This window comes from Bos javanicus, chromosome 5 (genome assembly GCF_032452875.1).
Source record: "Bos javanicus breed banteng chromosome 5, ARS-OSU_banteng_1.0, whole genome shotgun sequence".
NCBI lineage: Eukaryota > Metazoa > Chordata > Mammalia > Artiodactyla > Bovidae > Bos > Bos javanicus.
Genome location: NC_083872.1, coordinates 21,372,448 through 21,397,793, shown reverse-complemented (window position 1 = coordinate 21,397,793; position 25,346 = coordinate 21,372,448). Strand labels below are relative to the sequence as shown.

Sequence of the window (25,346 nt, the reverse complement as noted above, 5' to 3'; positions counted from 1 at the left end):
GTATATAAGAAAAGAAAAAATATAATAGCAGGTTGTAACAGGTACGATGAAAATCAACACTTGGAGGAAACAATGATTGGGTGTGACTTGACAACAGAAAGGTCATTCATATGACTGCAGTAGACAGACTGAGGGAGAGGTGCTTGATCTAGGCATGGAGAAGGAGGTGGGCTCCAGCTGATGGGGAACTTTCTGGGACATGGATCAGGAGTTTAGATTTTGTTCAAAGAGAAATATAAAGCTACTGAATGCTTCCAGTGAAAAAGATGTGGAGTTTTATGTATTTATGTTTTAAATGACTCTTGCTGGTGTTTGGCAGAGAAGGCAATGGCACCCCACTCCAGTACTCTTGCCTGGAAAATCCCATGGATGGAGGAGCCTGGTGGGCTGCAGTCCATGGGGTCGCTAAGAGTCGGACAAGACTCAGCGACTTCACGTTCCCTTTTCACTTTCCTGCATTGGAGAAGGCAATGGCAACCCACTCCAGTGTTCTTGCCTGGAGAATCCCAGGGACGGGGAGCCTCGTGGGCTGCCGTCTATGGGGTCGCACAGAGTCGGACACAACTGAAGTGACTTAGCAGCAGCAGCAGCTGGTGTTTGGAGAATAAACAATAGAAACACAAAACAGGAAGCAAGGAGACCCAGTAGCATGCTTTTTTGGTAGTTCAGATGAGAGAAGATAGTGGAATGAACTATATTTTAAGTAGAACTGAGCTCTTTGATGGATTGGATGGGACACAGTAAAGAATTGGAAGGATTCTACAATAATTGTAAGGCTTTGAGCTGGAGCCAACTAGAGAGATGTATTATCATTTAATAAAGTGTAGAGTAAAGGGACAGAGTTTAGGGTGAGTCCTAAGGCCATTATTTCGGGTATATTATGATTAGACACCCAAGTGGAGACGTCAAGTTCTAAGTAGTCAATGGCATAAAAGAAAAGAAATGGCAGCTCAGACTGAGCTGTGCAGATTGGAGAGGCAGCAGTGGGAGATTTATACATAAGGTGGTGGTTCAAAGTTGTGGTTAAAAACTTGGACTTTGCTGCCAGATGACTTCAGCTTTGATTCTGGCTCTGCCTCTTACTAGCTGAAGTCATTTAATCTTCCTGGACCTTAGATACTTCTCCAGTAAGTGAGGATAATAATGCCAGGCCCATAGTGAGCATTCACAATGGTAGTTATTCTTAAAATTTTGTTTTTGTTGTAATTTTAGAGTGGAAAGAGATGAGGTCACCCAAAGACTAAAAGCTAAGGTACTCCAACATTTATAGGCCGGATAGGGAAAGAGAAAGTTGAGAAAGGAATTGAGAAGGCATAGCCAATGAGATATGGAAACCACGGTGGGTTGCTAGGACAGCAGTTGGGACGAAGCCAGAGAATTATCCATACAGAACCCCGAACTGCTGTAGAATGTAGAGCGGATGAGAAAAGAGCAAGAAGAAACAGTAAATGCAAACCATTAGTTTGAGAATTTTTTTTTTTCTGTAAAGGGGACAAAGAAATGGAATATAAGTAGGAGGAAAATGTGGAATCTAAGAGCCATTACTTTTAACGATGAGACATACCATCTGAAGTCATAATTGTAGAATTTATAGGATGACTCAAGTCTGTAGATATACAGTTTTGGACCCTGGAGTGTTTTAAAATAATTTGATTTTGAATTTTATTTTAGAAGTGGCATATGCTCTGATAGTTACTACTGTACCCATGGTGTTTGTACTTTCACTCAGCATAGAATATCTGCCTGACTATGCACAGGCTGTGTGTGTTTCTACATCCAATAATAGAGAGGGGAGCTAGTGGAGCAAGAGGAGACAATTAAAGAAGCAGAGACCCACTCCAGTACTCTTGCCTGGAAAATCCCATGGACAGAGGAGCCTGGTAGGCTGCAGTCCATGGGGTCGCTAAGAGTCAGACACGACTGAGCAACTTCACTTTCACTTTTCACTTTCATGCATTGGAGAAGGAAATGGCAACCCACTCCAGTGTTCTTGCCTGGAGAATCCCAGGGATGGGGGAGCCTGGTGGGCTGCCGTCTATGGGGTCACACAGAGTCAGACGCGACTGAAGTGACGCAGCAACAGCAGCAGCAGCAGATCTTGAGAAGAGAAACAGGGAATTAGATCCTGTGTGGGGAATTTACTTTACTTCTTCCACTGTCACAGAAAGCAAAACAAAAACACACATACATGCAGGTGGGTTTTATAATGAGTTAATTGAACATTTCTCTAATGACTTTCACTATTACTCTGCTGATATTTGTCAGGAGAAACAGAATACAGGATGCGTTTAAGGACAATGGAAATGTAATGTAGTCATCTTAGAGTACTGGGAAGGGAATCAACATCAGAAAAATGGTAGATCTGCTGGCTAGGGTTGAAGCTTATTTTTAAGAATTTAAAGTGACATCAATTGCTGTAGGTGATTTTCATTAGTAATATACAGCTGCTCAGATGCAAGAGAGAAGAGGGTTGGGAGTTGTGTTTAACCAAAATTTAAGTTTTCATAAATTTGAGTTTGATGAAAGAAAAAGAAGAAAGAGAGCAGAAAGTGCTTGAAAGGGAGTGATTATGATAATGGTCCATCAAATCTAAAAGCTAAGGAGGAATCTGAAGATAGGAAATTTAATAAATAGTGAAAAAGAGACAGAGTCTGTGGAATGACGTTTTCCTGAGGCAAAGGGAAAAATAACAATACCTCAGTAATAGGATTATGTCATGCCTGGTGATGACAAGCTGGGGTTATGACAATAATAGTGGGTAACTTCACATGAGAAGATAAGGCAACTCCAAGTTATGACCAACCTAGATAGCATATTCAAAAGCAGAGACATTACTTTGCCAACAAAGGTCCATCTAGTCAAGGCTATGGTTTTTCCAGTGGTCATGTATGGATGTGAGAGTTGGACTGTGAAGAAAGCTGAGCGCCGAAGAATTGATGCTTCTGAACTGCGGTGTTGTAGAAGACTCTTGAGAGTCCCTTGGACTGCAAGGAATCCAACCAGTCCATTCTGAAGGAGATCAGCCCGGGGTTTTCTTTGCAAGGAATGATGCTAAAGCTGAAACTCCAGTACTTTGGCCACCTCATGCGAAGAGTTGACTCATTGGAAAAGACCCTGATGCTGGGAGGGATTGGGGGCAGGAGGAAAAGGAGACGACAGAGGATGAGATGGCTGGGTGCCATCACCGACTCAATGGACGTGAGTCTGGGTGAACTCCAGGAGTTGGTGATGGACAGGGAGGCGTGGCTTGCTGCAATTCATGGGGTCGCAAAGAGTGGGACATGACTCAGCGACTGAACTGAACTGAACTGAAGGCCACGGTGGTACATGGATTATGCACATAGAAGCATGTCACTGGACATGATCACAGGGTATCAGTAGAGAGTATGAGGGACCCAGGAGTCAAAGTCATAGACAAGGAGAGGCTTGACTAGGAGGTCCCGCAGTTGATGACAGGAAGAGGTTGCAGATAATTAAACCAAGTGTCATAAGTTTCAGAATGGATAAAGTTATTTTTTTAAGAGTAAAGAGAAGAAATCATTTGGAAGAGATGATGTAGAGCAGGGACGTCCCTGCATCTTTGCGTCATGTGAGTAAAGAAGAAGCACAGCTTTTACTTTAAGGACTACAGTGGGAAACGTTTCTTGGGAGACAGCCATTTTTAAGATTAAGAAAAGCAGAGGGGGATTTTTCAAAAGAAACTGAGGACAAAGGAGAATTTTTGGATCAAAGATCAGGCTTGAAAGAATACTGGAAGAGGAGACTGGCTAGGACTAGGGAACACAGGCAGCCCATTGTTTTAATACATAAGTGTATGGTGATGCTAGAAGACTTACAAGAGCTTTGAGTGTCTGATGATGACTAGGAATTTGAGGCAACAAGGGGATTCTTCAGAGCTAATCATGCAGGCAATGGTTTTACTTCTTATACTCAATGGAGTGGGACATCTATACCCTCCTACTGAGTCTTACTAATGTGGTCTTTGGGAGCTGATAACAAGGGCAGAGAGTTGTGGGCTGCCCTCGGAGTGACTGCTCCTGTCCGCTCACCACTGCTACAGAACAGAGAGAAGGGAATCATTAGTACAAGACCATTCTGTTTAAAAATTAATTCTGTCTCAGCAAGAAGGATGGTATTTAATTAACTGTGTAGGGAGTTATAGCCAAAAGGATTTGTATTGATAAAATGTTTGGGGACTTAAAAGGGATAAAGCCTCAGTTACTAGATAATACAAGTGGCCATAATAACTGATCTCCTGAGCATATCTGATGACCAAGTTCAGGCTCTATTAAGAAAATTATCATGAAACTAGAAGATACTTACCAGGGATATGAAAGGCTGGAACTGGTAATTAATCCTCCCTCATTGTTCAGTGCAGATTAGATCCTCAGGAGGCTGTTACAAATTTGAGCTCCCAGAGTTCAAAACAGTTTTGAAATATTGGAGAGGGTCCAGGTAAGAATAAGAGAAAGTTCTTTAAGAATTGTCCCTTAAAAAAAAAATATTGGAGTACAGTTGATTTACAAAGTTGTTTTAGTTTCAGGGGTACAGCAAAAATGGCTGAGTTATACATATACATATATTCACCCTGTTTTAGATTATTTTTCCCAGATAGGTTATCACAGAGTGTAGAGTTCCCTGTGTTACACAGTAGGTTCCTATTAGTTATCTATTTTATTTATAGCAGTGTGTATATGGCAATCCCAGTCTATCAATGTATCCCTCTTCCCATTACCCCCAATAACCATAAGCTTGTTTTCTGCATCCGTGACTCTACTTCTGTTTTATAAATAAGTTCACATGTACCCTTTTTTTAGATTCCACATCTAAGTGATATCACATGATATTCGTCTGTGTCTGACTTCACTCAGTATGACAATTTCCATTTTTATAAAGAAAGAGAACTTGGAAGAAGACTCACAAATGATCATTTTTGCTGTCAATTCTATATTAAGACTAGGAATTGTCAACATAATATTAATTCTATATATAATTCTATATATAACACAAGTAATTTGGCTGTGAAATCATCATGAAAAAACTGCATTCGTGGAGAGTGTTCTGGGGCCTATGAAAGACATTACTGAAACATCAGTAACTTAAAGCAGCAGTCCCAACCTTTTTGACATCAAGGATTGGTTTTTGTGGAAGACAATTTTACAATTTTTCCATGGGAAGAGTCGGGGACAGTTCAGGCAGTAATGCCAGTGATGGGGAGAAGATGAAGCTTTGCTCGCTTGCCTGCGGCTCGCCTCCTACTGTGTAAGTTTCTAACAGGTAAGTTTCTAACAGGTGTGGCCCTGGGGTTGGGGATGCCTGGTTTAAAGGACAGAAATGCCTCTTTCCAGAAATGCTCTGAAAATAGCCTCTAGATGATGTGGTGAAACTGAAAGCGTGCGTGGCTGCCAGGAGGAAACCGCTGCCTCCAAGATGGCTTCACTACTGTTCCAGAGGTCTGTGTAGATTTCATACTTTACATTTTATCACTGCTTCCATTATCAATAAAGCTGACCCTGAGAACAATAATTCACACTGAGAACAAATTATCTGTAACCAGGTACAGATGATGGGGATAATGACTGAGAGTGCCCTGAAGAGATGGGCAAAGCAGTTTGAAGGACGAAATATCGGAGGGAACCAGAAAGGGGAATGAGTATTCTGAAGACAGACCATCTCCTCCGTCGGTTTGTCCAGGATCAAACCTGCTTTCAAAATCCAGGGAAGCTATTCACCTCTGGTCATGAAGGAAAGATTCCTGGTGTACAGGTGAGAGCCGGATGCCTAGATTTACGTAAGACATACCAGAATACCAGATGGAAGTTTCAGTTTTCTCTAGAACTTTTGCAGTGTGAGTGAAAGCAAAGAAGAGAAATTTAATACAAATATATTTTCTATATATACCTGTAATAAAACTCAGCTTCACAAAACACGTCAGGTACCAAAAGCCTAAAATAAATCTTGTATTCTGGGGCGAAAAAGTTTTTAATGTAATTTGATTTTTTGGGCTCTGATTGATAGATAAAAGAGAAGAAATGGAGCCTTCTTTTCAAAACACTCAGATCAAAAAAAAAAAAAAAAACCACTCAGATCATATTTATGCATTATTTCTGGGCATAATTTTTTAAAAAGATAATCATGCAAGAGGTTATTGTTTGTTCTCAAAGCATTCCAAGCAATCAAAATAATTTGTTTTCTTTTGATTCTTCTCCTTACCCAACATTATATAGGTAAGGTTTTTGCAACATTTACTAAATTTCAGTTAATGTCAATGAAAATTGAAAAAAAAAGACAATTCAAGATATGCAAGGTTTGATAAAATTCTTTCTTCTTAGAACATTTCTGAAATATCCATTTACAGCATCACTGTGTACATTAATGTCTTCCCTTAACTGGTGAATGTGTTGTAGAAGAGATATGTTAAAACAAACTTTTTTTTAAATTTAAATTTATTTATGTTGATGTATGGTAAAACAAACTTTTTCCATTAAATATTTTTAAGGTGACACATGTGCAATCAGAATTCCTTTAACATAATTTCAGGAGCTTTTTGTACTATGTAATTGGCTTCTGCTGCTTAATTTGAGTGATTATAAAATAATTTGGGTTTTTTTAAAGACTGAGAAGCATTTCCCAAGGTGAGCTTTTCCAAACAAAAAACTGAGTGTTATAAATTCCACCTCCAACAGACCAGAATTCACAACCATTGGTCAGGGGCAAATACCACTGGGACGGCATCCTCAGTCCCTGCGTGCCATTTCAACAAGTCGGAGCCAAAGGTAAGTTTTTACACTTGCCTTCTTCTTGGGTTATAGACTTTTTTCCTACTATAACAACCTTTGAAAAAAAATAATTCACCTTGCTTTAGTGTTTCATGGTGAACTTCAATGGATTGGGTTTAGTTTGCTCCTTTTATATTTATATTATTCTTGGAAAATCCAAAATTCTGAATTAGCTTAGGAATTCAAAAATACAGCAAAAGAATTTATCTTAATAGCCATGACAGATGCCAATAAAATTATAGTTGTTTCCAATATAGTCCTTAAATCAGGTGCCCTGATACAGAACACATTCTTTGCTAGTATTGACAGGTACTATTGGTTGTTACTGATTGAAATATTATGCAAAAGAAGAAAATTATAAGAATCAGGTGTTTAAAATGTACTGATGATCATATGAGGATTGTGCAATTAGAATGCCTTTTTAAGCTATATATTTTAAAGCTTTATATAAGTATATGCTATTAAAATATCATTAGATGGCATAAAGTAGACATTAAGTTCAAAGTTTCAACAAGCCACTACATTAAACACTAATGTAAGTATTTGAAGGAAGAGATATGCTTTTTATCTACACATGGATATGTGTTCTTCATATTTCTAAGGTTCACAGACTGCCTTATTGGTGATAGCTTTAGGGGATATGTCAAATGCAAGTAAATTCTAATATGCAGATCTTTATAGTATGAAGTGAGAAAAAATAAGCAAGTGCATAATTTTTTTGAACAATGAAACTTTCCGGAAATGTACAAGGAAAATATATACTTCTTAGACTAGTGTTGACTGTTGTTACTGCTTCCCCCCTGAATATGGAGATTGGTTCTTGAGAGATTTGCAAATCACACTGTTTTATTAAGCAGGACTTTGTTGGTGACTGCATAATACAGTTTCAAATCTGAGATTGTGCAAAACCTTCTGCAAAGGCAAGTAAAACAGAGGTTTAGTTTATCCTGCGTGAATAAAATTTATTTGAAAAAATCATAGGAGGGGATAAAAAGGAGCTCCTTGTACCACTTCTTATTCTCAGAGGAATTCCATATGCTTCTGCCTAAACCTGCTTCATAAAGACTTTCTTTCAAGTAACTGAAGGTCAGTTGGTCTGCCAGTGCATTCAAGTTTAAAGGTAATAGTTACCATGAATTCCTTTTTATATGTCTGTGTAGGTACAAAACCACACGTACTGTTCATAAGTAAATCCAAGAAATGTATCTGAAATACAAAACCTTTAAAATTAGACATGCTTGATAAAAAGTTTTACAAATATTTTGTTCCTCAACAAATGATCACAAGGTAACACTTTTGATAGGCTTAATTTAAACATTTAAAATTATGCTAAGAGATTTTTTCCTAAACTACGCTGTATTCAAAGGAGTATACACAGAATTAAAATAATTAAAATTATAAGATATTGACTGATTCTCCCAAATGCGTGATGCTACCATGGAAAATAAAAATTACATTAATTAAAGAATTACAAAACATTGCTCTAATCTTATGTGTGTGCAAATGCTCCTCTAAGGAAATCTTGCTAAACGGTGACTTTTAAACATGTATTCCCATTGATTCTGAATCTAAACTTTAAATAGCCATTAAGAATTGAAATAAAACACCAAGGACTAAAGGAAAAGTGGTTTTTCTTATCGCCTCCATTTAGTTAAGAACAAATTTTGAAAATATTGCCATGAAATATTAATTTTATGTATGTACATATTAAATTATGTGGGTATTAATGACACCCAGAGGCAACAAAGAAGGAAAAAAAAAGTCTTCATTATTTTGTCTGGAAAAAGCCTTGGGCTTAAATGAACAAGAAACAGACTTAGTTGTATTACTGGCTAGCTCTGTCTTGGTTTCCTCATTTTTAAAATGGTATGACAGTTATAGTAATTATCATCATTATCAGCTCTGCATCCCAGAGCTGATGAAGTAACTTCATGCTTACTAAGTGGTGAAACTTAGATAATGTGAAGGCTTTTGTGAATAAAGTGAAAGTCGCTCAGTCGTGTCCAACAGTTTGTGAATCCCATGGACCGTATAGTCCATGCATTCTCCAGGCCAGAATGCTGGAATGGGTAGCTGTTCCCTTCTCCAGGTGGTCTTCCCAAACCAGGGATCGAAGCCACGTCTCCGGCATTGCAGGTGGATTCTTTACCATCTGAGCCACCTAAGTTTATCACAGTCTTTCTGCATCTCTTTTTCTCCATGTTTCTTTGTAAAATAAAATCAGTTTATTGTAATTACAGTATCTACTGCAAAAATGTGGGTAGGTTTGTGAATTAATTTGAATACCTGGCAGCAGTAGTCCTCAGAGTCCACACAGTTACACGTTTTGTTATAAATTATCCATTGAAAGAAAACTACCTGCTTGAGTTTCTCAGTATTGACAGTGATGTATCATTCCTGTTTAGTGCAAACTATTCATAAGTTGTTAGCAATTAAATATTTACGTGTTCCAATGTTTTATGATTAGGAAATTTGAAAAATGAAAGCATTAGCAAGACTCATTGTGGGACTTCTCATCTTGGATGCTGCTGTGACTGCCCCAACTCTAGAATCCATCAACTACGACTCAGAGACATACGATGCCACCTTAGAAGACCTGGATCATCTGTACAACTATGAGAACATTCCAATGGGGCGAGCTGAGGTAACGGATCCCTCCAACTCTTGAGATTTTTTAAGCATCATATAAGGGATTATTGGGGTTTCTTCTCTTCAAATAGATTTTTGTTTACTTAGAAGTAGAGATGGTCCTGGCTTCCCAGGTGACTCAGTGGTAAAGAACGGCCTGCCAATGCAGGAGATGCAGGAGACACGGATTTGGTGCCTGGTTCCAGAAGATCCCCTGGAGGAGGAAATGGCAACCCACTCCAGTATCCTTGCCTGGAAAATCCCACGGACAGAGGAGCCTGGTGGGCTGCAGTTCATGGGGTCACAAAGAGTTAGACACAACTGAGCGACTTAGAACATACACTGAAATGTTCTGACTTAATAATTTCATATTAACATTTTCTCCAGAACATGTTCAGTGTGATGGAGGTTAACATTGGAAGACTCTTTTCTTTTTTATTCTTCATTTCATTTTCTTTACATCTCCTCATAAAGTTGAAAAATAAGAGTTTCTATCAAGTTAGAACAGAGAAAGAGGCAATCAGTGAGAGAAAGGTGAATTCAAATAGTACACCTATAATGATAAAGAAGTTTGGGAAGTTTGAAGTGAAGAAAAAAGATGTGAGAGATTAAAATGTAATAGAAGAAAACTAAAAGAATGCAAAAAAGGGACAATGGTTTGAAACTTTACTGTTTTCCAAGTGAAAATATGCTTCCCTAAATGATCACTCACAGCAGTAATGTAGGCATTGGCAAGGTTACAGACCATTACCTAAATCTAATATGACATGTTCCTAATTAAATGGTAGGCTTTTTATATAACTAAAGGATACAGACTAATTTTTCTGAATCAGAAAACAAGCAGACCTTGAAATGTTGAAGTGTGATGAACACACAACATTGACAAAAACTAATTAAGTACAAATAAACCGAAAGGGAAATTACATCACCTTTACAGAATCAGAACATATTTGGGGCAGTCATTCAAGTGCAAATCTCCTTAGAATAACTTTTGATAAATAGGGACATGAAATATTTAAATAAAAGCATGTATTTAAATTGTATGAGACTTAGATACATCTTTTTTAAGATACTAAATGTTCTCATCTTTCTTTTTATTGCCTTATTAAATAGTTAGATTTTCACTGTACAATATTTTTATATCTTCTCCCCCTACCCTATTCTTTTACTGTCTTTCTCTCATTTGCCCTCTGTCTCTTTATCGTTCTCTTTTTTAGTGAAATTTCAGGCTTGATAGCAGGAGACTTCTTCTGAACATTTGGTTATGATTTTTTAAATCTTTATTAATATTCACTGTTGATTCATTTCACTGTGTGCCTTCTATTACATGAAGGGGGCCTTCTGTGGAGAATTTATAGTTATTAATATCTATCTTGCTATAAATGTGATGTCTATATCTCTATTGCATCAATGCAGAGCATTAGAAGAAAGTTTGCAGCACTTAACTCATCTGCCCGTCTCCTTTTTCCATATTGCATAAAATATTTTTAAAACCACAGTGAGTGTTTGTGTTGTTATCTACTAAAATAAAGATTTTAAACTTATTTGTCATTCTTCCAAAAGATATTTCATAGGATTGGTGAGTACCATAAGTGAATTCTCTATTTTAAGTAGAGCTGAGGAATTTGGATTCAAGGGGCTATTATTCACTTCAGAAGAACAGATGCACAGTACAGAAAACACCTTTTGAGACTAAGCCTTCCTCGTGGCTCAGAAGATAAAAAAATCTGCCTGCAATGCAGGATACCTGGGTTCGATCTCTGGGTTGAGATGATCCCCTGGAGAAAGAAATGGTTACCCACTTTAGTATTCCTGCTTGGAGAATTCCGTGGACAGAGAAACCTGGTGGGCTACAGTCCATGGGGTCGCGGAAGTGAGTAACACTTTCACGTTTTTTAATGCCCTGGGAAAACTGTGAAGGAAGTGAACTTTATCTGCAGACTGCTTTTAAGTTATTCCTCACTGTCAGGATTTTTTGTTGTTGTTGCCCAAGAGGCCCTACACATTCTCATGAAAGTCTAAAATTCTTCCTGCTATCAAGAAAATTAAGCTAATCAATATATCCATATAGAGATGATTTAGTAGACAACTTTTCCTCAGTGTTTGTTTATTCTAGAATAAGAACCTTTCTGTAAGGTACTGAATAGGTGGCATTATATCCTTACATTCTCTAGCCCTTACTTCAGGCAAACATTTCTAATTTTCATAATGGCCTATGCAAGCTCAGAAACCTAAACAGCAGTGGGTTCCAGAGAGTCACGGACAACACCTCGTAGTTAAATAAAATATACCAATCATCACTGATTTAATAACCCTTTGTGGCAAAGTCATCATCAGAAAACTGGTTTTAGGTAGGTGATAGATATAGACACAGGTATAGATAGAAATATAGATATAAATGTGCTATCAGTTCAGTTCAGTGGCTCAGTCATGTCTGACTCTTTGCAAACCCATGGACTATAGCACACCAGGCTTCCCTGTCCATCACCAACTCCCAGAGCTTACTCAAATTCATGTCCATCACGTTGGTGATGCCATCCAACCATCTCTTCCTTTGTTGTCCCCTTCTCTTCCCGCCTTCAATCTTTCCCAGCATGAGGGTCTTTTCCAGTGGGTCAGTTCTTCGCGTCAGGTGGCCAAAGCTTGGAGTTTCAGCTTCAGCATCAGTCGTTCCAATGAATATGCAGGACTGATCTCCTTTAGGATGGACTGGTTGGATCTCCTTGCAGTCCAAGAGACTCTCAAGAGTCTTCTCCAACATCACAGTTCAAAAGCATCAGTTTCTTGGCGCTCAGTTTTCTTTATAGTCCAACTCTCACATCCATACATGACTTCTGGAAAAACCATAGCTATGATTAGACAGACCTTTGTTGGCAACATAATGTCTCTGCTTTTTAATATGCTGTCTAGGTTGGTCATAGCTTTTCTTCCAAGGAGCAAGTGTCTTTTAATTTCATGGCTGCAGTCACCATCTGAAGTGATTTTAGAGCCCCCCAAAATAAAGTCTGTCACTGTTTCCATTGTTTCCCAATCTATTTGCCATGAAGTGATGGGACTGGATGCCATGATCTTAGTTTTCTGAATGTTGAGTTTTAAGCCAATTTTTTCACTCTCCTCTTTCACTTTCATCAGGAGGCTCTTTAGTTCTTCTTTGCTTTCTGCCATAAGGGTGGCAATCTTGATTCAAGCTTGTGCTTCATCCAGGCTGGCATTTCGCATGATGTACTCTGCATATAAGTTAAATAAGCAGGATGACAATATACAGCCTTGACATACTCCTTTCCCTATTTGGAATCAGTCTGTTCTTCCATGTCCAGTTCTAACTGTTGCTTCTTGACCTGTATAACAGATTTCTCAGGAGGCAGGTAAGGTGGTCTGGTATTCCCATCTCTTTCAAAATTTTCCACAGTATGTTATGATCCACACAGTCAAAGGCTTTGGCATAGTCAATAAAGCAGAAGTAGATGTTTTTTTGGAACTCTCTTGCTTTTTCAATGATCCAGCAGATGTTGGCAATTTGATCTCTGGTTCCTCTGCCTTTTCTAAATCCAGCTTGAACACATGGAAGTTCATGGTTCATGTACTGTTGAAACCTGGCTTGGAGAATTTTGAGCATTACTTTGCTAGTGTATGAGATGAGTGCAATTGTGTGGTGGTTTGAGCATTCTTTGGCATTGCCTTTCTTTTGGATTGGAATGAAAACTGACCTTTTCCAGTCCTGTAGTAACTGCTGAGTTTTCCAAATTTGCTGGCATATTGAGTGCAGCACTTTCACAACATCATGTTTTAGTTTTTGAAATAGTTCAACTGGAATTCCATCCCCTCCATTAGCTTTGTTCATAGATATGCTTCCTAAGGCCCACTTGACTTTGCATTCCAGAATTTCTGGCTCTAGGTGAGTGATCACACCATAGTGGTTATCTGGGTCATGAAGATCTTTTTTGTATAGTTCTTCTGTGTACTCTTGCCACCTCTTCTTAATATCTTCTGCTATGAAAGTATAACACACTTGAAAACATAAACTATATATAATTTTAAAAAGATATTCATGAAATTGGTCCAGTGGCAAAAATCAATCAACCAATCCACTCACCCACCACCTATGGCAAAAATCCAAAAACAAACAAATCAATATGATAAGGTAAGGTGACATGAGGAACAAAATTCAGAACTTTAGTTCAGATCTTCACAAATTATTACTATAAATTTCGTTATAAACAACTACCATATAATTCCCTAAAGAAAATACAAAATACAGCCAGTAGCTCCAGTCATGTGAATGGATTTTAGAATCTGATTAACATGGCATGAATTTCTTGGATGCAGTCTTGGAAGTTTAGATTTTGGAAGGTCAAATAAACTTATATATCTCATCTCTATAAATTAAAGGCAGTGTTTCCACATGTTCTTGATCTTATGGGATACTTTTTGAGTGAACACTGATAACACACCCATACGGGGTCTCGTTGATGAAAAAGTTCAGAGTAAATGATGCACATTGAGAATGAGGGGATCAGATTCTTCAGTTGTTGTTGTTTTTTTTTTCCCTTTGTTCTTGACGCCAAGAGTGTGGTTCTGCATAATGTAGCCTAGAATTTGTTTCATCCGCACAAAAGACAACTTGATATTCTAAAACTGACATTGTAAAATTGTCATTTTACAATGACAGATATCCTGTCATTGTAAAATGACAAGATAACTGCTTTTAAATGCCAATTTTCTTTCTTATAAAATCTAAGACTTGGCAACTTATGCTAATATAGTTTATCCTTTGGTCTAAACTTGGTATGATTATTACTTAAGGCCTTTGATATATGTGGTAGGCAGAATTCTAAGATGTGCTCTAAGTGGCCCATTCCTGGAGGCATCCAAGCTCTTTACAATTCTTAACACCATGAATATATTGGGATATCACTCCTGTAATAGGTTATGTTCTATGGCATACTTGAAATTTAAAAAGGGAGATTATCTTAGCCTGACGTAAACTCATGAGCCCTGTTAAGTCAGTGTCTTGAGGTTAGGGACAAAATTGGAGTCACAAGAGTAATTCAGTGCAAGGGAAATGATCTGTTTCTGGCTTTAAAGATAGATGGGTATATGGAGCAGGAATGTAGGAAGTCTCTAAATGCTGAGGAGAAGTTGATAGCCAGCAAGTATATGGGGGTAGAAGAAACCCATTTCTAAATATACAGGAAACTTCAAGCTCCACATGAGGTTACAGCCCTGGTCATCACTTTATTTTGGCCTTGTGAGACCTTAAGCAGAGAACCCAGTCAGGCCATTCTTGAACTTCTGATCCACAGAAACTATGAATTTAAAAATGAGTATAGTTTCAAATTACTACGTGTGTGTGTGTGCTAAGTCGCTTCAGCCATGTCCAACTCTTTGCAACCCCATGGACTGTAGCCTGCCAGGCTCCTCTGTCCATGGGGATTCTCCAGGCAAGAACATTGGAGTGGGTTGCCATCCCCTCCTCCAGGGGATCTTCCTGACCCAGATAGCAATTTTCAATGCAGCAACGGAAAACTAATAAAATATGTAGTGATTTAAACTGCTTTTCTGAAAGCCACATTTGAATTACTGTAAGGCTGCAAGGCTTGCATTTATGAGTCCAGTGATTTATTTAGTCAGTGAGCCAAACCACCCTTGATTCCCAGGGTTAGAATCTCAGTAGAGCTTTATTAATTTCTACTGGTAGTAGTATATTCATTACCTCCTCAGTGGTTGGAAAGTATTTCTTCCAATGGTTTGAAAATTATATGCAGTTAATATTTCAGACTGATGACTTACATGATTTCTGAAGCTCTAGAATATCTGGGATCCACTTGACATATATTAGAAAAATATTTTAGACCCAGCAATTCCATCATCTGGGCTTCCCTGGTGGCTCAGCAGTAAGAATCCACCTGCCAATGCAGGAGATGCAAGTTCTATCCCTGGGTTGGGAAGATCCCCTGGAGAAGCAAAGAGCGACCCACTCCAGTATTTTTGCCTGTGATACCCCATGGACAGAGGAGCCTGGTAGGTTACAGTTCATGGCGTCACAAATGAGTCAGACACAACTTAGTAAATAAACAACAATGACAAATTCCATCACAATGTTTTAAATTATCCTGTGGATAAATTTGCTGATATAAAGTTGCTGCAGTTTTTACCTCTAGCTTTCATTTTACCATAATGATATGAGTAGGAACTGGTTATAAGCCATAAGACTGAAATGCAGATGTTTTCCTTCTTGATGGATAATAGCTTAATTCTGAGTGCTTATTGCATGTCAGTACCATTCTAGGAATATCACACGTATTATCTCATTTATTTCTCCCAACCAAAGAATGAAGTCCATTATTATTCCCATCGAATAGATAAGAATGTTGAGACAAAGAGCAGTTAAGTAGCTTGACTAAGATTACAGTTATTCATAATATATAATCATAGTGATGTTCTCTTAGTGAAAGTGAAGTCGCTCAATCATGCCCGACTCTTTGCAACCCATGGACTGCAGCCAGCCAGGCTCCTCTGTCCATGGGATTTTCCAGGCAACAATACTGGAGTGGGCTGCCATTTCCTTCTCCAGGGGGTCTTCCCAACCCAGGGATCAAACCCAGGTCTCCTGCACTGTAGGAAGATGCTTTTACCGTCTGAGCCACCAGGGAAGTCCCTGATGTTCTCTTACCAGAATATAATTTCCAACAAACTAATAAAGATTATATTATCCTCCCTTCATTTTCTACCGTTTTCTAATTGTCCTTTTAACTTGCACCAGTTTTAGCTGAACTTAATGCCACGTGCATTTTATACTGCACTCTTAGAAAGAAAAACATTCTTCTGTGGGTGAAAGTGCTGCACTCAATATGCCAGCAAATTTGGAAAACTCAGCAGTGGCCACAGGACTGGAAAAGGTCAGTTTTCATTCCAATCCCAAAGAAAGGCAATGCCAAAGAATGCTCAAACTACCGCACAATTGCACTCATCTCACATGCTAGTAAAGTAATGCTCAAAATTCTCCAAGCCAGGCTTCAGCAATACGTGAACCGTGAACTTCCTGATGTTCAAGCTGGTTTTAGAAAAGGCAGAGGAACCAGAGATCAAATTGCCAACATCTGCTGGATCATGGAAAAAGCAAGAGAGTTCCAGAAAAACATCTATTTCTGCTTTATTGACTATGCCAAAGCCTTTGACTGTGTGGATCACAACAAACTGTGGAAAATTCTGAAAGAGATGGGAATACCAGACCACCTGATCTGCCTCTTGAGAAATTTGTATGCAGGTCAGGAAGCAACAGTTAGAACTGGACATGGAACACAGACTGGTTCCAAATAGAAAATGAGTACGTTAAGGCTGTATATTGTCACCCTGTTTATTTAACTTATATGCAGAGTACATCATGAGAAACGCTGGACTGGAAGAAACACAAGCTGGAATCAAGATTGCCGGGAGAAATATCAATAACCTCAGATATGCAGATGACACCACCCTTATGGCAGAAAGTGAAGAGGAACTAAAAAGCCTCTTGATGAAAGTGAAAGTGGAGAGTGAAAAAGTTGGCTTAAAGCTCAACATTCAGAAAACAAAGATCATGGCATCCAGTCCCATCACTTCATGGGAAATAGATGGGGAAACAGTGGAAACAGTGTCAGACTTTATTTTTCTGGGCTCCAAAATCACTGCAGATGGTGACTGCAGCCATGAAATTAAAAGACGCTTACTCCTTGGAAGGAAAGTTATGACCAACCTAGATAGCATATTCAAAAGCAGAGACATTACTTTGCCAACAAAGGTCCGTCTAGTCAAGGCTATGGTTTTTCCTGTGGTCATGTATGGATGTGAGAGTTGGACTGTGAAGAAAGCTGAGCACCGAAGAATTGATGCTTTTGAACTGTGGTGTTGGAGAAGACTCTTGAAAGTCCCTTGGACTGCAAGGAGATCCAACCAGTCCATTCTGAAGGAGATCAGCCCTGGATGTTCTTTGGAAGGAATGATGCTAAAACTGAAACTCCAGTACTTTGGCCACCTCATGCGAAGAGTTGACTCATTGGAAAAGACTCTGATGCTGGGAGGGATTGGGGGCAAGAGGAGAAGGGGACAAAAGAGGATGAGATGGCTGGATGGCATCACTGACTCGATGGACGTGAGTCTGAGTGAACTCCGGGAGTTGGTGATGGACAGGGAGGCCTGGTGTGCTGTGATTCATGGGGTCGCAAAGAGTCAGACACGACTGAGCGACTGATCTGATCTGATCTGATCTGATGGGTAAATATGGTGAACTAGAAGTGAACTTTATAGACAACTGACAGTTACCTAATTTTTTAGGAAAAAATGGCTTAAGATTACTTAAGAATAATTGCGAATAGGTATATGTATCTAAGTTATAAGGAATAACCTGAGTGTGTAGAGTCCAAGGAAACATTTCACTAATTTTTTAAAAGGTTAACGAAAAAATCTACATAGTTCAAAATTCTGTATTCTTTGAATGGCTTAAGTTGAGATTGCGTTTTTGACTGAGCAGGTATTTGGTGTTCACATTTTCAGGATCAGTTTTTGCATTATTGATTGTCCATTTCTCTTAGGTCTAAAAAATCATTGGTCTTGCCCATGAGTAAATGATTTTGCTCAGAAACATACTCAGTGGCTATATTAATATTTATTGATGTTCTGCTGAAAGGTATGAACTTCCAATCCTCCAGGAAATTTTCTTGGCTCCTTCCAGGTAATTAGACTTCTCCATACCTCTATCACATTATTTAGTCTTGCATAATTACTTCTACTTAACTGAGCCTGCACTGTTCCCATATCTTCAATAAACAGCAGAGATATATACCATGTGGTCCCATGAAGCACTTGACTGTATTTGTTGTAGGATGGTGTCGGGGACATTTAGGACAACATCACACAATGCTTTTTCATGAGGACATGAAGGAAAATTTTCTCTCAGGCCTCAGTGTCAGAACAGGTTGCAATTTTTAAGAAATTTGTTTATGTTCTAGGCCATCCATCTTGTAAACGTGTTTGTCATTTTTTTTTTTTTTCAGAAAACTAGATCTTAATTTTTGCCTCATTCTTCCCTGGCTTTGTATTATTTCCCACACCTCTATCTTCCCGTCACCCTAATCTCTTCAAGGAGGTTATTTTCTGAAATATTACCATATGTGCTTTAAAAATTGTCTTATATACCTACTGGAATGAGAGAAAGTATGCATTCATAAGGAAATAGCATTAATAACTAACAAAAAACATCAGTAATAATTGGCCAAGAGTAAGTTTCTTGAATGAGGAACGCTTTTCTTGCTGTTACTCTCCATTGATCTTAAAATTAAGGCCTTTTTTTTTTTTTTAATTTCACAGAAAGAACAGGTGGCCAGATTGTTTAAAATTATCCTTAAAAAACTGCCATTGAAATAAATACATTCAGCTTCAAAAATAGCATTTATCAATAACCTTTGTCAAGGGAATGAAAATTAAATTTAGTGAAGTTATAGGAATGGGAGAGAACTCAGTGAAGGCAGTTGTATCAATTAACAATAGAGCAGTGATTTTTCTCTTGTCATAACAGGATGTCATGCAAAAAAAAAAAATTTAGAATATATGTTGATGGCCTGTAATATCTGAAACTGCTGAAGTAGAAGCAAACTAATATGGGTAAGCAAACTACTTACAGAAATCAATGTCCACTTTAGATAATGACATATAAAAAAGATCTTAAAATTAGGTTATACAAGTATAATGAATTGGTGTACAACTTCATTAATACTAGAGGATAGTTTGTCTCAAAACTCATCTCTATATATTCTGAACAAAAAACAATTAAATTAGAAATATTTCTACTATTTATTTCTTCTGGTGAAAAAGGCATGCAATACTTTATATTGTATCTGGAATTATGTCTTACTTTGGCCAACTTATATAATATATTTTAAAGTTTCAAATATATGGTTGGCATATAAAATACCTCTTATTGGAAGAAGTAACTTGTTAAAGTGTCAGTCAGCCTGAAGTAAATATTCTTTTCAGACTATGGCAAAAATTAAAAGCTAATCTTTCTCTTTACCCTCCCTTTTCATCAAAGATACTCTGAGGATGAGAGGAAAGAATTTTGCTGATGATCCTTTAATATGGTTGTCTGATTGAGTTTCCATATGCTTCTTTCCAAAGCAGCATTAAACCATTTGATTTTTATTTTAAGCTATTGGAAAACCTTAAAAAAGTGAAGCAACAAAAATGTACAATCATTCAGGCTCATCAGGAGAAAAAGATCACTGATATTATTTGCCAGTGGTCGGTTTGTGTTTGTATCTGTACTATACATTATTTATGAGACCACAAATATAAGTTAATTATCAAAACTAGCCCTTGAAATAAGGCTTATTTTTAAGAACAACTGAGGAGCAGAGTTCTTATTCAACTAGGAAGTTTCAGAGTAAAATTTAAACCAGATTCTTCTGATGCCAAAGCAGAGAGACCCAGGCACTAAAACCTCAATTATTTTCCAATTCCTTCTCTTTCCTCTTTGCTTCTTTTAGCTGTGCCCTATATTGAGGCTTACTTTCTCTGAAATTAAGTTATTTGAGTATTAGGAACCAGGAAAAGTTTTCTAGTGATTACAATTAACACACTATCTACGTATCTCTCTTAGCTGTCAAAGTATTTAAGGAAGAGACAGGAAAGATGATCCTTCTGAACTCAAAGCAGCTTTGTAAAACACATGCGATTGAGCAATCTTTGCCAAACACATTTCTTCCTCATACATTTTCAAGATAAAGTAGAAAATAAGATACAGCTTTCATTGCCTGTGCTCATGGTCACATTCTTTTAGATAATTAATATAAATCACTTAAATTAATTTGAGCACCAGACTTATGCTTAGCGCAGAATTTCATCACACTTAGCCAATTTCATCACCTACATGCCAGCATGTGGAACCCACAAGAATACTCTTAGTAACTCAGGCTGAATGAATGGCCCAGGGCCTATTTGGGAACCAAATTTTGATATAATGATGACAACAAAGGACACTTTCAACACTTTCAAGATTTGACTGGTGGGGTAATTTGGGAGAAAGATAAATTTAGAATTCTGTTCTGTTTTACTTGGTGCTGAATAAAAATCCAAATAGTATTCAGGATTTTGAAGACTTTAACAAAACAGGGAGATTGGCCTATAATTTAAATATTATGTGCTGGAGGAACAGAGTTCACTGGTTAGGTATAGACTGGCAGAGTGCAGACTCTAAGCAAATAAACAAGTAGGACATTTGCTTCTCAATCTGGCTTTGCCTGGGCACTTAAATCATTACCACGCACACTACAAAGAATGAGGGTAGAAACCACCAGCTTTGGGTGTTGCTCATGTGTACATCTGATTCATCCTTGAGAGGCAGTTTTTCACAGAGTTGAGTGACATGGGCTATGGAGTCAGACTCCTCATGTGTGAGTCTCAAGTCTGTCACACCAACTGCGTGGCCTTGGACTGTCATAAAAACCCTCTGAGTTTCAGCTTCCGAGTCCCAAGATATCTTGGGAGAAGACTTGAGAGTCCCTTGGACTACAAGGTGATCAAACCAGTCAGTCCTAAAGGAAATCAGTCCTTAATATTCACTGGAAGGACTGATGGTGAAGCTGAAGCTTCAATACTTTAGCCACCTGATGTGAAGAGCAGACTCACTGGAAAACACCCTGATGGGAAAGATTATCTTCAGAACATGTGATTTAATTCAACATAATTTTTAAGGGAATTTTTGAAAGAGTTAACTTTTGAAGGTAGCAGCTTTAAAAATGCAAAGAGCCAACTCACTGGAAAGACCCTGATGCTGGGAAAGATTGAGGGCACAAGAAGAAGTGGGTGACAGAGGATAAGATGGTTGGAGAGCATCATCGACTCTATAAACATGAGCGACACAAACTCTGGGAGATCGTGAAGGACAGGGAAGCCTGGCATACTCCAGTCCATGAGGTCACAAAGATTTGGACACAACTTAAGAGATTAAATAACTATGATTTAACTTAGTTCAGTGAATATTATCTTTACCATGGAATCAGTTATTAGTCAACAGCCACAGAGGGTTATGCACTGGTGATCAGAGAAGCCTTCATGGAAGGGAGAGGATTTGTGCTATAATGAAGATTAACTCTACCGGCATGGGTTCACTTTGGATCCACTTACAAATCTTTTGCTGAAAGTCAGGAATAGAAGCAGGTAAATCAGACCAAGTCCCTCCCTGTCCCTCAGTAGCTCTCAGTCTAGTCATCTTAGAAACACACAGCTTCAACACAATAAAGGAAGTGAAAAAATTTAGTATAAACAAGATCTATAGTTTGGGGACATAAGGTTTCTATGAGTTCAGCCGCAAAATATACAGATGTGCTGAGAAATTATGTCTCCAAATCTGTCATGAGTCACAGACCTGACAGAAAATCTTAGATATAAGTTATTTTACTCTTGTGTTTATCTACTATTGTTTTTGAATAGTATGGAAGTCTAGTTACATGCATAAATGCTATAATGAATACAGAAATAGATGTATAAATATATAGATAAATATAATTGTAGATAAAATCAGACTAATATAAGCTATATACAATGGGTTTCCCTGGTGGCTCAAATGGTAAAGAATACACCTGCAGTGTGGAAGACCTGGGTTTGATCCCTGGGTTGGGAAGATCCCCCGGAAGAGGGCATGGTAACCCACTCCAGTATTCTTGCCTGGAGAATCCTCATGGACTGAGGGGCCTGGTGGGCTACAGTTAATGGAGTCATAAAGAGTAAGACACAACTAAGCGACTAAGCATAGCATGAGCTATATACAATAATATTATCTCATAAAATAGTTTACAAAAATATATAAGGTATATTGTATTATATTATGCACATCACATCTTATATATTATTAATTATGTATTATATTATGATATAAAATATAAATTAAGACAGTGAGGCAAAGAGAAGAGTTGTTAACATAATATGAAGCCAGGGGTTGAGTATATTATTTGAAAATGCATACTATTCTATATATGACACATAGAGATACATATAGAAATTTTCTGGGCAATAGTGTTAGGTTTTAAGGGACCTTATACATGTTCCTGCTATGGCCTACCTAAATTTAGGATCAACTGAGAGACAGAAATGAGACTAAGACAAATAGAGTTCAAAAAATCCCCCTTATTACTGATAAAGGCTAAGTTGCAATATATGACTTAGGTGTGAAGCAACTGTGGGGGTTTTAATATAAAACTTCAGAAATAGGCCAGGTCATCAGTCACAGGCAAGGCTAGTCAACCACAGGCCTCAGCATACAGTAAACCTTATTGCCTGCATGAAGGGGCAAAACAGAACGCATGCTCCTGGCAAGCAGGCAACTTCTTCTAAAAAAGAAGATAGCCACTCATGCTGAGCTCCTTTTCCTACTCACTAATCACCCTGGCCATTCTTCTTCCCTTAGGAGGAGTGGACGGACCTAATCCCCAACCCGGTGGCCTCACAAGCCATTAGGCGTGGCCACTGAGTTCAATATAGCTCTCCACATCAAGAGAGGAAGTCAGCCCATTTTTTAGGACAGTGGCTCCTACATTCCTGAGGCCTGCCCTTGAGGCCTGCATGAGGCCAACCAGCACTCTCAGATATCCTCTGTAGCTTTTGATTGCACAAAATCCTGAAGTAGGTCCAAGCACATCAGTGAATTTATCTCAAAGATTGGAATTTCACTCTCAGTTCTATGTTCTAACCTCAAATTATATCAAGCCCCATTATTTAATATCAGAGCTTCTGCAATGAAGTGAAACGCTGAGTAATTATACCAATAAGACAATTTCAGAAACATAGAGGATACAGATTTGCCTATAGCTCCCCTACCTCTATTAAGTTTTGGAGGAAAAGTTAACAAGTACACATTAATGTCCCTTGCATATTAAAGCATGTTGTTGTTTAGTCGCTAAGATATGTCTGACTGTTTTGAAACCCCATGGACTATAGCCTGCCAGGATCCTCTATCCATGGAATTTTCCAGGCAAGAATACTGAAGTGGGTTGCCATTTCTTTCTCCAGGGGATCTTCCTGACCCAGAGATGGAACAAGCATTTCCTGCATTGGAGGCAGATTTTTCACACTCAGCCACCTGGGAAGTCCATATGAAAGTATGAGTGAAAAAAAAAATGAAAAAAAAAGAAAGTATGAGTGAAAGTCACTCAGTCATCTCTGACTCTTTGCAACCCATGGACTATATAGTCCATGGAATTCTCCAGGCCAGAATACTGGAGTGGGTAGCCTTTTCCTTCTCCAGGGGATCTTTCCAGCCCAAGGATTGAACCCAGGTCTCCCACATTGCAGGCAGATTCTTTACTAGGTGAGCCACAAGGGAAGCCCATATTAAAGTAGAAAGATGTTTACATCCCAAGAGATTATAGTACAAAGTCAGAATTACTTGCCTCATGATTTAAAAGATCGAAGAATATGGACTCCAAAACTCCCCTTTTTCACAACCTAAGTGGACTCTACCAAGTACAGATGTCGTTCTTCAAAGACACATAAATTGCTGTTTGTTCATTACCAAGTCTCCCATGACCCTGATATTTAAAGAGAATGAAGCACTGATTGCACATACAATATTATCACAATATTGACCCCAACCTCCATCAAATTTTAAGAAACATGTTAATCCTAAGTCCCTAAACAGCTATTCTAGGCAAAAGCGTATTCCTCATGCCTGTACATACTATTGCCAGAGACCAAGAAGAGAGTTGATGGTATCTGAGAATTCAGAAGATGGAAAGAACTTTTGGTTTAACCTCATCCAGATATTGGTCAGCTTATGTTCATTGTCCCTAGCCTACAGAATTTGAGGTTAAGTACAATTTGGAGAAATCTCCCACTAGAAGTTAAATTATGGCACTGTTTAACTTTGAGAGCAGCTGTTCTCAAAGTGTAATTCTTGAGCTGGCAGCATCAGCATTTACCTGAAAACTGGTCAGGTATGCAAACTTTCAGGTTCCACTCCAGATCTAACAAATCAGAAACCCACCCTCCAGGTCATTCTGATGTACCTATGAGCTGCACTGAACTAGAAAACATCCCCAAACACCATGTCTCTTCTCTCACAGTATCATTGGAGATATTACTCTTTCTTGGCCCAGTTTTAAATATCCGGTTTTTTAGCAGAGGTGACTGATGGCTTCGCTGGTGGTTCAGTTGTTAAAGAATCTGCTTGCATTGCAGGAGACTGCCTGCAATATAGGAGACCTGGGTTCGATCCCTGAGCCAGGAAGTTCCCCCTGGGGAAGGAAATGGCAATCCACTCTAGTATTCTTGCCTGGAAAATCCCACAGACACAGGAGTCTGGTAGGTTATAGTCCTTAACATTGCAAAGAGTTGGACATGACTGAGCAACTAAACCACCACCCCACCAATCATCAGATCCATCTGAAGCTTATCTTTCTGCACATTCAAAGCTTTGAACTCCATTTTCCTGCTAAGTCCTGGTTTTCTGGCTGCTGGTGTTGCATTGACTATGTGTTCTTTCAAGTGACAGATGGTTGTATGCAAGGGTTTTCAGCCAGGGGTTTCTCCAGTCTGGAACCTCTGTGTCCCAGGGGCTTTTAGCCTTGCTTCAGGTTGTGAAATTCAAGAAATCTACCTCCCAGAGAGTTTCCACTGCTTCCCCATGGTTTTGTTTGTTTGTTTGTTTGTTTTGCTTCAAGCTGGAGAATGAACCTCCGCAGATTCCTGAACTGAAACTGCCAGCTGATATCTCTCATGACTGTGGCCCTTGGGAGGCCAGTAAAAATCAATCCCTCTACTGTGTGTTCTAAGGCTATACTCAACATTTCAGAGTTCAGGACTTAATTGGCACTTGCGTCTCCTATGTTCTAGTCTGTGGAATTAACACTGACCTTGGCCATATATTTGAATCACCTCTAGAGTTTCAAAGTCAAAGTCGCTCAGTCGTGTCCG

General features: G+C 38.5%; 1 protein-coding gene across 1 annotated transcript in view; it reads left to right on the top strand.

Moving 5' to 3' along the window:
- The first annotated feature begins 6,694 nt into the window (after positions 1 to 6,694).
- Positions 6,695 to 25,346, top strand: part of EPYC (epiphycan) — a 42,615-nt gene continuing 23,963 nt past the window's right edge. Inside the window, exons 1-2 of the mRNA XM_061415724.1 lie at positions 6,695 to 6,776; positions 9,247 to 9,423. Of these exons, the coding sequence (XP_061271708.1) occupies positions 9,259 to 9,423 (165 nt within the window). The 5' untranslated portion in view covers positions 6,695 to 6,776; positions 9,247 to 9,258. The remainder of the gene's footprint in view (positions 6,777 to 9,246; positions 9,424 to 25,346) is intronic.